At 32.2% G+C, this 13,285-nt stretch overlaps 2 protein-coding genes across 2 annotated transcripts; one reads left to right on the forward strand and one right to left on the reverse strand.

Moving 5' to 3' along the window:
* Window positions 1-37: 37 nt before the first annotated feature.
* Window positions 38-3,277, reverse strand: LOC122587193 (serine/threonine-protein kinase STY13-like). The gene is made up of 6 exons (XM_043759294.1): window positions 2,795-3,277; window positions 2,196-2,317; window positions 1,565-1,761; window positions 1,142-1,316; window positions 589-723; window positions 38-474 (listed from the first exon to the last, which is right to left on the reverse strand). Exons 1-6 carry the CDS (start codon window positions 3,105-3,107, stop codon window positions 268-270), a joined length of 1,149 nt encoding a protein of 382 aa, XP_043615229.1. The 5' UTR covers window positions 3,108-3,277; the 3' UTR covers window positions 38-267.
* A 6,432-nt stretch (window positions 3,278-9,709) lies between these two features.
* Window positions 9,710-12,899, forward strand: LOC122587429 (E3 ubiquitin-protein ligase SIS3-like). Its single transcript, XM_043759594.1, has 10 exons — window positions 9,710-9,887; window positions 9,962-10,000; window positions 10,108-10,174; window positions 10,309-10,382; window positions 10,818-10,956; window positions 11,049-11,141; window positions 11,252-11,317; window positions 11,431-11,553; window positions 11,634-11,747; window positions 12,207-12,899. Exons 1-10 carry the CDS (start codon window positions 9,859-9,861, stop codon window positions 12,552-12,554), a joined length of 1,092 nt encoding a protein of 363 aa, XP_043615529.1. The 5' UTR covers window positions 9,710-9,858; the 3' UTR covers window positions 12,555-12,899.
* Window positions 12,900-13,285: the final 386 nt, after the last annotated feature.

A 13,285-nucleotide genomic window follows, 5' to 3' on the forward strand; every position in this document is an offset into this window, starting at 1 on the left:
ATTATATTGTATACTCATCTCTAATTAAACAGACAGATACTGAATATCAGATTTAAATACCAAAATATAAAAACATGAAGCTTTACATTACATAATTCAAACATGTAGCATGACACCACAAGTCTACAAACATGTACCATTTAACATATTCCCACTTTTAGGAATCTGTTTAATTTCTTACCTCTTTTTTGACCTGGCAAAACCAGGCAGGATCTTTAGACAATCAAATATGAATTTACCATCTACTCAACTCATGCTGCAAGTATTTTAAGGCCCACGAGACTTACGGAAGCAAAGACAACCCTGAGCTTGGTCACCGGGAATCATGCCTCCACCTTTAGTTGTATCTATTGCCTCTAACATGGTCACAACCTCATCCATTTCTGGTCGCTTGTCGGGATTCGCATCCCAGCATTGCTTCATCACATTTGAAAGTGAACTCGGGCAACATCGTGGTATGTCGGGCCTTAGATTCTGCAGGTTTTTATCATGTTTTTAGACCATGGAAAATTTAAGAAAATGTCTAAAAGATGGAAAACATGCGTTATTTTCTAAATCTTAATACGCCGTATATGGTAAAGATTCTACCTGGCGAACGACAGCAGAAGTTACTTCAGAGAAACTAAGATCTGGATACGGCATATCACAACAATATATTTCCCATAAGCATATGCCAAAACTGTACACATCGCATTTCCTATTATACGGATTACCATTCAGTACCTGTAATTTGTTTAAACAACCACCAAAACACATCAGATTAATAGTCTAAAACAAGAAGACCAAACATAGAGCTTCCAACTTTGACATCTCAAACGGGTCAAACTAGTTCAAAGTTTAAGTTTTAATGCATGCAACCTCGTAAATTATACGGAGAATATCAAAAGTATACATCAGAAATGTAGTAACGGCGTTATATAAGCCCGCAATAACGCGTTAAATATATACAGATTTTATTTTTATTTCATTTTAAAAAATGGCCAAGAAATATTTTCCAGACAACCAAAACTAGCCTGATCTATCTCGACCCATGCTAGAATATGACTTGATTCAACCTGAACCCATTTCAACCTTTCCATTTTGCCTGTTTAACAAAAAGGTTCTGATGCAAGTTTGCATTCATGAAAGATAAGGAGTATACCTCAGGGGCCATATAGCCAAGGGTCCCAGTTTCTCCAGTCATGTCATTTGGGTTGGAGGCTTCAACACGAGCAACCCCAAAATCAGCAATTTTAACAGTTCTGGTTTTGTCCAGTAGCATATTTTCAGTCTTCACGTCTCTGTGTACGATCTTTTGGGAGTGCAGGTAACTTAACCTGGTAAAAGTTCACAAACACCCAACCTATTTAGGTCAAGCAGAAAACCAGACTAACTTCAAATTGTACTTGACATGGGATTCTTCGAATATTGGTGAAAACATTAATTAGTACCCGGTTTTAACGCTACAAACAAAAATGTGGTATTGAATTCGGAAGCATTTATAATAAGTATCCTGATTTTGATAAAGTAATTTATGTGACCTATAAGCTTATAATTAAAAAAATAAAGATATGAGATAGCATACCCTCTTGCAAGATCGAGCGCAATTTGGACAACAACTTTGAAAGGGAGCTTCTTCCTCCGATTTTTAATGAGGTATGACTTCAAATTACCCCCAGGTAAATACTCTACCACAACACAACAAATGTTACTTGGCATCCCAATTTGACCATTTTCAGTTTGTATCTGGAGCTCTGAAGAGCCCATAGTTGCACCAATAAACTGCATTACCACATTTCATTCTGATTGTTAGCATCAAAGTGTCAGCAACTATATTCTTGAGTAAATGAAAGTTTAATTTTTGGTTCACCAGCATATCAACTTCATGATAGTGATGCATTGGCTTCATTAAAGCGAAATCTGAACAATATGGCTACATTACCTAACAATTCTATGTAAATGTGAACTAATTCTCCGATGAAAAAATGTTTTTGTTTCATCATTCTATATCATGGAGCTCTGTCTAAGCAAGCGGCAAAATAACAAATATAAGAAAACGGCACAATAACTTAATGTGGCCAAGATTATAAATGAACGCAATTGTCTCACATCACCTTGCAGAAGGATTCAGTTACAAAAAAAAAGCAAATTGATATCGTTCTAAGAAACATGTTTCAACAAGTATGAAAGATGATAGAAATAGCGAAATATATGACCTTAGTGACATTAGGATGATCAAGCTTATGCCACACGACCACTTCTTGTGTAAATGCCGCCCTCAACGACTGTATTTCAGCCTCCGACCGGTGGCCCTCCTCCCCCCAATCCAGCAGTTTTACTAATGACATCAAACAATAATTACTCAAAATAAATTTTTATAATATCAATTACACAAAAAATTTACAGATAATCCATATTTTCAGAACTTTGATCACATGAAAGCTGTAGTTACTGGAATCACATAAAAGTCAAACATTCAGCATACTTATATGTCACGGATTTCATGTTGACCATTTTTCACCTTTTTATTTACACACCGAATATATCAATTCTTAAATAATAAAATAATGACACACAAACATATATAGATAGATAGACATATACACAATACGCAAAAAAATGTTATCTACTAGTGTAACAGTAATAGTAATATCAATAAAATAATTATAACATGTTAGTCTAAGCACCAATAATACGAGTATATTATTAGGCCAAATATAAAAAAATTTAATCTAGTTTTATTAGCAAATGGGTATTATAAAGAATTAAACTTTAAGCCAAACCTAGACATAAAAGGGAATAAAAAAAAACTGACCGGCGACGTCAACGCCGTCGTAGATGCCACGGTGGACGGTGCCAAATGTACCACGAGCAAGAACACTTTTGATGATAAGTTTAGAAGGGTCGATCTCCCATTCCTTCCTTTCAACTTTACTACTAGCTACGGTGGACTTAAACGGTGGTTTGACGGCGGTACCGGAATATTGATTTTCCGTCGACTGATTTTTTTTGTTGTTTTCCATAGTCCATACTCTGTTGAGATGGCGTTCAAGCTGTTCATCTATACTTTTGAGATCGATCTGATCTGCTCTTACGAACCCATCATTATTGTTACTGCTTTCTTTCATATTCTTGAATTTTTGGTCATACAAAATTTTCCAAGAATGATAGTGAAACTTCACTTGGTTTTGTTTTGTGGGTGTTCTTTTAGAAAATAAAAATAAAAACAAAATTATTACGGAGTATTATTATTATTATTATGGTTTATATTTGAGGCCTTGAAGGTACTACGGATGGAGGCACTATCCACTACTATTATTCTTTTCCGGATATGTACATGTACAATAAATATAAGATCGGGAGGTGTTATATAATACCACCAAATTCAATATAATTGTGTTTTTTACTTTTTTGAAAATATAATGATATATACTCTAACTATTCATTTTTATTTTAGTTATCTACCTCAATTAAACCAGAGTCGAATACATTTTGGATTGAGATGTGACGTACTCCTCTTTAGCCAATAAGCCATAAGGCGGGTTAATTTTCAGGCGTCGCCGTTACCGAATGATCCTGGTAGTTGTCGGAGATGATAGAGTTGGTGGTGATGGTGGAGGTCGGAGATGCTGATGGTTGTGGCCGGAGATGATGGTGGTGACCGAAGAGGAAGGAGGATAGAAGACGAGAAAAAAAAATGAATGGTTAAAATTTGAGATAAGAAAAAAAAAATGAATGATTGAAATTTGAGAAGAGAAAAAAAAATGGTTTAGATTTGATCCTAATGGTCATAATTTATCTTTTTCCATAAGCCATATGTGTTATTTTTGAATAATTCTACATATATATATATATATATATAGTAAAAAGATAAAATGAGAACCACCAATTTGTTGAGAACTAGTTTTTAATTAAAAGCTATAGGATAGTTTGGTAATTTAATAAATACTATTATATTAATAACTAAATGGTAATAAAAAAGAATATTTTTAAATATATAAGTAATAAATATTATAGGGTAGCTATCAAATGAGAACCAAATTAAAATTATAACAAATGAGAACACTTAAAAATTACATTTTGATGCATTAAAAGTCCATAAAACTGACATAATGCATAACTAATTATCATTATTTAAGTGTTTAACAACACATTGATCCGTCAAAATAAAAAAAAATCACGTTTTTTGTTGGATGCATCATTTTGATAAATATGCATCCAAGATGGATGCACAAAACGAAAAACGTGATTTTTTTTTAGCACTTAAAAACTGGGTTGGATTAGTGGTTGGAGCCTTTGCCTTTGGAAACAAAGGTAATGGGTTCTATCCTCATGCCCAGCAAGGCTGGAGGTCCTTTTCTACCTTTGGTATAACCTGAAAGCAGCCTCTCTACCTTTGGTAGTAGTAAGGTAGTCTACATATCAACCTCCTCCAAACACCGTCAAAGACGGTATTGGAACCCAAAACCCGTGGAAGACGTCATTGGGAGTTACTACTTTTAGTTATGCACTATGTTAGTTTTATGGACTTTTAATGCATCAAAATGATGTTTTTAAGTGTTTTTATCGTTTTTATTTTAAAAATGTTCTCACCGGAGTGTTACCCAAATATTTTATATATATATATATATATGGTAAAGATCCAGATAAAATGTAGCTTAAGAAGATAAGGGAGTGAAAGTTCATTTTTTGAATTTTTTTTTAACTTGTTTTCTTATTTTTAATTTTTTTAAAATTTTATATTCACTTTAAATATAAAAACATTGCTAAAAAAAATCAAAAGATTTTTTAAAAAACAAAACATAAAAAAATTACATAATATATTTGTAGATATCACTTATTCACATGCGTAAATATATAAAAATCTACCCGTATGTAGTGATTTATTTTTTATTTTAATTCTTTTTGATTTTTTAACTTTTTTTTTAATGTGTTTTCAATAAAAAAAAATTAAAAATCAACCTTAAAAAAAACTATACTACCTTTTTCTTTTAAACTTTCTAAATTATATCTTTAAAACCCAAAATACCTTCAACTATTAATACTTTTTCAATATAACACATTAAATCTACCAAAAATACCCCAAATATTTTCCAACCCCATTCTACTCATACCCAAACTAAGTTTTTCCTTTATTTACTGATTTATTTCACATGATATACGTATAAAAATATTAATGAAATTATTTACAACATAAATGCATCAACTCTTAAAAGAACTATACTATTTTAATCTATCTCAATTACTTTTACATTAATAATAACTATGTAGCCACCGTCACCATCATCGCATACTACTATCGTATTGTGCGGATACTCAATAACGCATGAATTAAGTTCCATTCTCTTGTGCTTGATAACCAAGTTATTTCGAACCTCCCAAATTACCCCACACGTCAATGTTACTACGTACCGTCGTACTTAATACATTAATATTATTATTAAGGTTAAAAGAGCAATTTTGCCACTTAAAATATGTTAAAAGAGCAAATTTGCCATTAATTTTTTGAAAGGCCCAAATTTGCCACTAAATAGCTATAATAAGACCAAATTTGCCACTTTCTACAAGAATTTTTTTTTATTTAGATTTCCCACATTGACAATAAACATTGCAATTATTCGCTTATGTTCTAAATGACGTTTTAATATATAGTTTAAAGAACGTGGAACTTTGAACTCTTCTATAAAAATACATACACACACAAAAACTCTAAATGAATACACCTTAGATTCATGTTTGATTAATATGAACAATATTTCAAGTAACCAACTTCATCTTTTTAGTTGGTTATGTTGATAACTGAATATTTTATTAAATCGTTGGCATAATATGTATTGTTTCATATGAGTCTCACATATTAAAGAATGTGTACATACATGTATGTACGAGATTTGAAATATGCGACAATAGGTTGAAATAATCGGAGCATTAGGTGAAAAATTGTTGTGACAAATTTACCTATTGTTATATATAATTTTTTATAAAAATTTACATTTGTAACTTTGTTTAGTGGTAAATAAGGGTATTTCAAAAAAACCAATGGTAAATTATAGTCATTCATATATTTTGAGTGTCAAATTTACTTATGCAATGATAAATTTGAGCCTTTAAAAAAGTTGGTGACAAATTTGCTCCTTTCACATATTTTAAATGGCAAATTTGATCTTTTATCCTATTATTAAACATATAAACACTCTTTGTATTTCTTACGCTTATGCCCCGTTTCATAAAACCATGAGAAGATTTTGTTTGTGAAAAAGGGCCATGTGGGCACATGGGTTTGCCTGAACCCTAACGTGTGTTCCTGACCCACTTTGCTTCCAATCATAATCTCCTATTTCAATTATTTCCCTTTTTTCCAATATATTTCAACAATATTTAAATTTACATCCTTTTAATATATATTCTCAATCATTTTGGAATATTAATTATTCAAAACCATGATAAACTTACCATAACTACAAAAAAATATTGTGTAGACTAAAATCAACTATCCCTTAAATTAAATAAGGATATATTGCCAAGACGAATCAAATTAATTGTAGCTTTAACCGTATAACAAACTCTATTTTTAGTTAGCTTGGCCCATTTTCAATTAAAAAGAAACAAGTCGACACTTTCATGTAAATAGAACTCAAGTCTAATTACATCAACCATTCAACTAAGAAACGAGCGACATGATGACTAACTTATGAGCTTTTTGGAGGAATGTATGACATTCTACATCCATTTTTAATCAAATGAAATAATGGTTGTATATATATCAAAACACGATGTTGTACGTATCAACTAATTACAAAACATCAAAATAATGGTTGCATTTTACAAGTAGTTGTCTAGTAAAGTTTAGTTTTTAATTACTATTTACTCATTACCTTTTGTGTCAAATATATTACTGTTTTAAGTCTTTCACACAATAATACCACGATTACGAGCTATTTGACTAAAGAGTTGATTACTCACAATATATTTATGGAAAAACAAAAAAGGATAAGCATTAAAATGTCATTATCTTGTGAAGTAGTAGTGTATTTAGGTCAGCATGGGACTTTATGTGGTTAAGGTTCTTGCGGTAGAGGCCAAACTGCAAAAAGGACAATATACTTCTATATTCAAACAATCAATAAATTATAAAAATATATAAAGTCATTAACAGTTGACATTGTTGTATAAATGTATTACATTATTGGGCAGTAACTAGATAAGGTCTTATTTTGGAATATAATATTTGCAAATTTCAACATCAAAATTGATAACATTAACGAAGATACACTACTTATTAGTATAGTTAAATTATATACTTATAAGTGGGATGTAAGGTATGTTTGACAAAACAACTAAAACTATCTGAAACTTGTGATAAAAAGACAAAACTAATTGTAGCTTTGTTTGTTTTTAGATAAAATGTTTGTTTGGATAGTTATACTATCTCTACTCTCTTATAAAGCAAAACCCCCCTTTTTAAATTAAACTATTCCGTCTTTGAAATACCGGATTTTCTCTTTACATTTTATATTATCTTCACACATATCTCATACTCCATCAGTGCCCTTCTACAGAAACAAATGCTCTTCCATCTGAATAATTAGGGTTTCATTAGCGAATCACTTATACTTTTACATTAATAACCACACCGTTATCGTTACTGCTGCCACCACCACCCGTCGCCGCCAATACCGCCGCATTACGCGGATACCCTACTCGTTATTATATAGATTAAAAACCATGTGGCTTGTTTTACGTGCTAAATTAAGAGTGTATAAAGTAGAAATACTACAAAACAACGGATAAGGATTCTGTAACGTTGTTTTAAACTTTACTAATAAAGTTAGACATTTTGATTATTGAATTAAAATTAATGATCAATATTTAAAAATTATTTTAATTTAAAAATCATCTTTAAATTTTACTTTTGATTTTAAATTAATGGTCTAAATCCCACTTTACTAATAGAAGATAACTTTAAAGAAATCAGATAACAACAACTTAATTGATAATGCAATGCATTCGTGACGTTTTCAGTTGATTCACTTTTTTCTTATTAAAAACAAAACAAACACATCATAACATTATTGTCTTATTGATATCCATGCTTTGGTCCGTTTACATGTAAATATGTAATTCAAGCTTTTGTAGACCATGTGTAATGGTGACTATCAGATGAACACGGGTGGAGCTAGTAGGGGACTAGGGGGTGCTTAGTCCCCGCCAACCATTTATGTTTTCCATTGCAAGGCTGGCTCATAGCCAACTAACACAAATGTTTTTTTGAAGCAAGTCACCCCAATCTATAAATGTATGATTTCTAGTCATGACAGTTTAAGTAAAACATTTATATTTGGTCCATAAAACTAAACCATCGCAATAAAATTCTATTTTACTAACATTCTATTAAATGATTACGTCTTTCACATTTTATTGTATACAATGATCGAGAAAAAAATACGGTTGAGCCCCCCTCAACGTGAAATCTTGGCTCCGCCTCTGCAGATGAATATTATCTCCTATTAGAATTATAATTAGAAGTTTATTTATAACATTAATAAAGAAAATGGTTTCAAGTTCTTACAAAGAGATGTCAAAAAGAGTTTGTTCTAGCTAGTGACTCAAATATATGTAATAATCCAAATTAAATGGTGTATTTATCATTCAGTCATTCTTGGCATCTCTGGTGAATCAGTATGATAGATCAATGAACGATAAGTCGATAACATGATTTTTCTTAATATAATAAAGTTAGTGACTTAGTGTACTGTCAACTGTGTACATGACAAAAAATAATGATATATATGGGCTCATTGGAAACTATCCTATTCCTATATTTACCGAACCATGTTTGACGCTTAACCATTAGCCCAATGATTACCCATTTGTGGGCTTAATGCGTGTATTTGTGTATTTTGACTATTTTCACAAATCTCAATACAATTAATTAATTTAAGCTCCTAAAAACCCTCAAAAGCTCCTTACCAAACAAATAATAACTTTTTAAATTAATTAAATTTATATCAATTATCTACACCACTCGACGTTGCATTTCCACCAACAATCGCCCTTACCACCATTACGTCATCTTCACGAGCTTCGCTGCATTGCGCGGGTACCATGCTACTTATATCTTTAACAATGTAATTGACATATTTTTATGCTAATTATGCATTTAGATTAGTGTAGTCGTTTATACTTTATATTAATATTAATGTACTATCATTTACCATTTTACCAACATAAAACTGTAAATTGTTCTAAATGTTACGAAAACAACAGTATCATTAAAACTTATTGTGTGTAAACACATAACAATTAAAGCATGATATTAGGAATCAGGAAATAAGGTTTCAAATCAAATACAATAACTCATTTATCTATGAGATTTACAATAGAATGATAGGCAAACGGGCAATAAATCGCCGCCAATTTTTCTCAATTAGTAAATTTTATCTTATTGAAAACAAACCTATTGTCCCGGGGTGGAGGAATTTACTACGAACAACCCCTATATTTTATCCAAAAAGCGGATAGCTTTTGGGACTAATAACCAAAAGTATCGAAACTAAATACGAGTATGAAAAACAATCCGATTGAGTGCTTGCGTTCGTTTACTAATTACTAGTTTGTTTAAAATTAAACAAACAAATATAATAAACCTCATTGATTTTCTTTTTCTAGTCCTTTTTTATGTAAAATCGATTTAAAAAAAAAAAAAAAAAGCCTTTCTTTCAAGAACAGAAATAACAAATCACCGGCCCAAATCTTTCACAATATTATTACGACTATCAAAATTCATTTCCGTCATCTAAATGAATAAACCTTTTTTTATACGCCAGTATATAAGTTGAATCAGAGGGAACACTCAAGTGAAAGCTTACTCTTATTATCATGTCAATCAAAGGCGTTGATCTCAAATGGTCAGTTTTCATTTCATTTCGTAAATTTCAATTTCAATTTATTTTCCCATGATTCCAGTTTCCAAATTTTGCAGGTATGATGGGTTCTTCCTATCGATGCTTGCCACTAGCATGTATCCTTTCCTTTTCTTATATATCTATTACTACTCTTATTTATGATATAGTTTTTTTTTAGAAGAAATTTTATTTTGTTGTTTCTTGACCATTTTATTTTTTTTAGAATTATTATAGTGATTAATTGGAAGCATTACAATCAATGTAAGCATCCATTGAATATTTGGATAGTGGTGAGTAGTTGTTAATGAATATTGTAATATATTTTTCTTTTGATGGTGATATTTTACAATAATTAAGTCCTATATGTTACATATACAGTATATATTATGAAGTACTTATTGGCAGAATTTGTGTTTTTTAATAGGTTGATTATACAACGGTTTTTGTGTTCCGGCTACTGATGTTTGTGGACAATGGACTTGCTGCAGGAATGGGATTGTAAGTGATACATTGTTCGTGTTATATTATATGGTATATATGTCTGAATGTATGATCCGAGTGTTTGTGTATGAATCTTTATAAGTAAATGACCTTTTTATTATACAATTTCTTTTTGGCTTTTGAGAATATATTATGAGTGTGTTTAGTTGGAAAGAAATGAATCACACTGGCAGTCGCAGATATAAACTTTTGGTGTTCTTAACTTAGATCGCTTTAGGGTCTGGGTACGTGAATTTAGCATAGAGGATGATATAGCCAGTAAATTGCTAATGCATTGAGTTTTTTTTTTTTTGTGTGTGTGAATAATAGTGTGCTTAATATCTCATTTTTATCAAAAAGTTTGCAGGTTCGACTAATTTGTAGGGTTTCTAAAGGCTTTATGATGTTTAGGCATAGTTTTAAGTCTTAAATTTGTTATTTGAAATGAGATAGGGACTATGGGCCTCAGCAGAGACATGCTCGTTTTTGTGGAAGAGTGGTGGTTTTGTCTATTCTCAGTGCGGTGCTTTATCCTTTTCTCTGGGCATGGACTGTTATTGGATCCTTATGGTTTAGTAGCTCAAGAGACTGTGTAGGTGCCTCACTTGTTTTCTTCAAACGTTAGTCTATGTATTGTTTAATAAGAAAGAACTTGTGATCAAGATTTTGTAAAAATTATTGCAGCTTTCTGAAGAAGGTCAGAAATGGGGTTTCTTTTTATGGCTGCTTTTCAGTTACTGTGGACTTGTTTGCCTTGCTGGAATGTCTATGAAAATGGTATGATATTTTAACTCAAAGTGGTTAAAGGATCCTTGAATTTTTAACCTTAGTATGCAACATGAGATGGGTAAATCATAAAATCTATGTTTCCGACTTATCTTCTTCAGTGGTTGAGGAGAAGACACGCTCTTTCACTACGTGCTCAGCAGGGAATTTCTATATCAGAATACGGGGTATCCTTTTAACTGTTGGCATATGCCAAATTCTCAGAAGATATATCGATAATGTAGAAGTTTACTAAAGTACAACCTCAAACATAAATGATAAATCTACTTATGTAATCCAGGTTTTGGTTGACCTGATCCGGGTACCAGATTGGGCATTTGAAAATGCTGCTGGGCAAGAGATGAGAGGTATGGGTCAAGATGCAGGGTCGTATCATCCGGGACTTTACTTGACTGATGCCGAGGTAATTACGTCTTTCAGGTTACTGTTAACGTCTCTACTTTTATCAAAATCTTGTCTGAGAAATTTCTAATTTGGGACCAGAGAGAAGCAGTGGAGGCACTCATCCAAGAACTTCCAAAATTCTTGCTTATAGCTGTCCCTACTGATTGTAGCGAGTGTCCAATTTGCTTGGAAGAATTCCATGTTGGGAATGAGGTATTGTTTCTCTATTCTCGCCAAGACATTTAAAGAAAAATCTTCAAAAACCGGAGATGGAAAATGTGTGGGTGTGGGTTAGTCGGGTCGGGTGAGTTTTATATGGCCAGTTTTGCTACGGGTTGGGTCTGATATTTTTGATCAGTTTTGCAATAAGATATATAAATACTTTCTGCATTTAATGTGATAGCGAAAGGTTTAATATGATAAGAATAATAGTCTAGCTTCTGGGATTAAGTGTTCGTGTAGGTTTGTATGGATTAAAGATAAATTTTGGGTGACCTGCAAATCATATGATTTATTTCATTTCTACTTTAACTGCCACTTTTGTTACTCATCTGACCTGTTGGATATTAAACATAAACCAAATCGGCCCATTGATGAATTTATGGGTCTAGATTGCCTCATGCCACATCTATCAAATATGTTGAAATTAATGTCTTTGTGTTGCTTAACAAGGTCCGTGGGCTTCCTTGTGCGCATAACTTCCATGTGGGCTGCATCGACGAATGGCTTAAATTGAATGTGAAATGTCCTCGATGTAGATCTTCTGTGTTCCCAAACCTCGACCTTAGTGCACTTTCCACTATCCCTGCAGACCCTCAGGAGTCAACTCTTGCAACAACTCGTTACGTGAGGAGTCAACCATCTAGTCAGAGTTATCTAATGCGAATGCAGGGTTTCCTCCAGCCTGTTCTCGCTGGAAATGCAAGTTCAGGTTCTGATAACTCATTAGAAACTGTAGAAAATGGAAGACAACCACCTGAAAGTCAAAATGTCCACATAGTTGTGGAGCCTGGACGCTAACTTATAAAGCTGGGGTCGTCAAGTATCTGACATAGAGCTGGGTTAGCATGACTTGATAGTGAAACAAGTGACCAAACATAACTATTTTGCGCATACAACCACCAATTGATGCAGGCCATTCCCACATATCATTGAAGTGTAATCTCTGCTTATAAGATGACATCAGAAGCTCAGTAATCTCTGCTTGTAAGATGACATCGTTGAAACCTGTTAATCTTCAGGCTTCTGAAATTAGTACCCACCACAGGAAATATACGATTGGTCTGGGATTTGATGTAAAAACAACTTGATTATATGTAAAACCAGATTAGTGAAGTTAGCGAGATTCATAGCTTTTCTTTCCAAGATTTCATATAACTCGAGCTTGTTGCCTTGAAAACTTATATATATGATTGGCCGATTGCTTCATAAAGGGAAGTGATGCCAGACTCAGATTTGGGTTAAATTGGCTATTAATTTTCATTAGATTGACTTCTTTTCTGAAAAGTTGATCCTATTTGAGTTCACGTTCATGTGCCGTTTAGTTGTTTTCCAAAGTTTTTTGTTTTTTTATAACTAGTAAAATCTGTAAAAAAGAACTGAAAGAATAATATACAAACATGATAATAGTAAGGGTATCAGACATGTTGGATCCTCAATGGAAACTTGGAATTACTGGTTATAAGTTGCATGATATTTCAGGGTCTGTATCATAAAACCTGTTTCAGTAAAAGAAAAAAAAAATGTAACTT

This window comes from Erigeron canadensis, chromosome 2 (genome assembly GCF_010389155.1).
Source record: "Erigeron canadensis isolate Cc75 chromosome 2, C_canadensis_v1, whole genome shotgun sequence".
In the NCBI taxonomy this organism is placed as follows: domain Eukaryota; kingdom Viridiplantae; phylum Streptophyta; class Magnoliopsida; order Asterales; family Asteraceae; genus Erigeron; species Erigeron canadensis.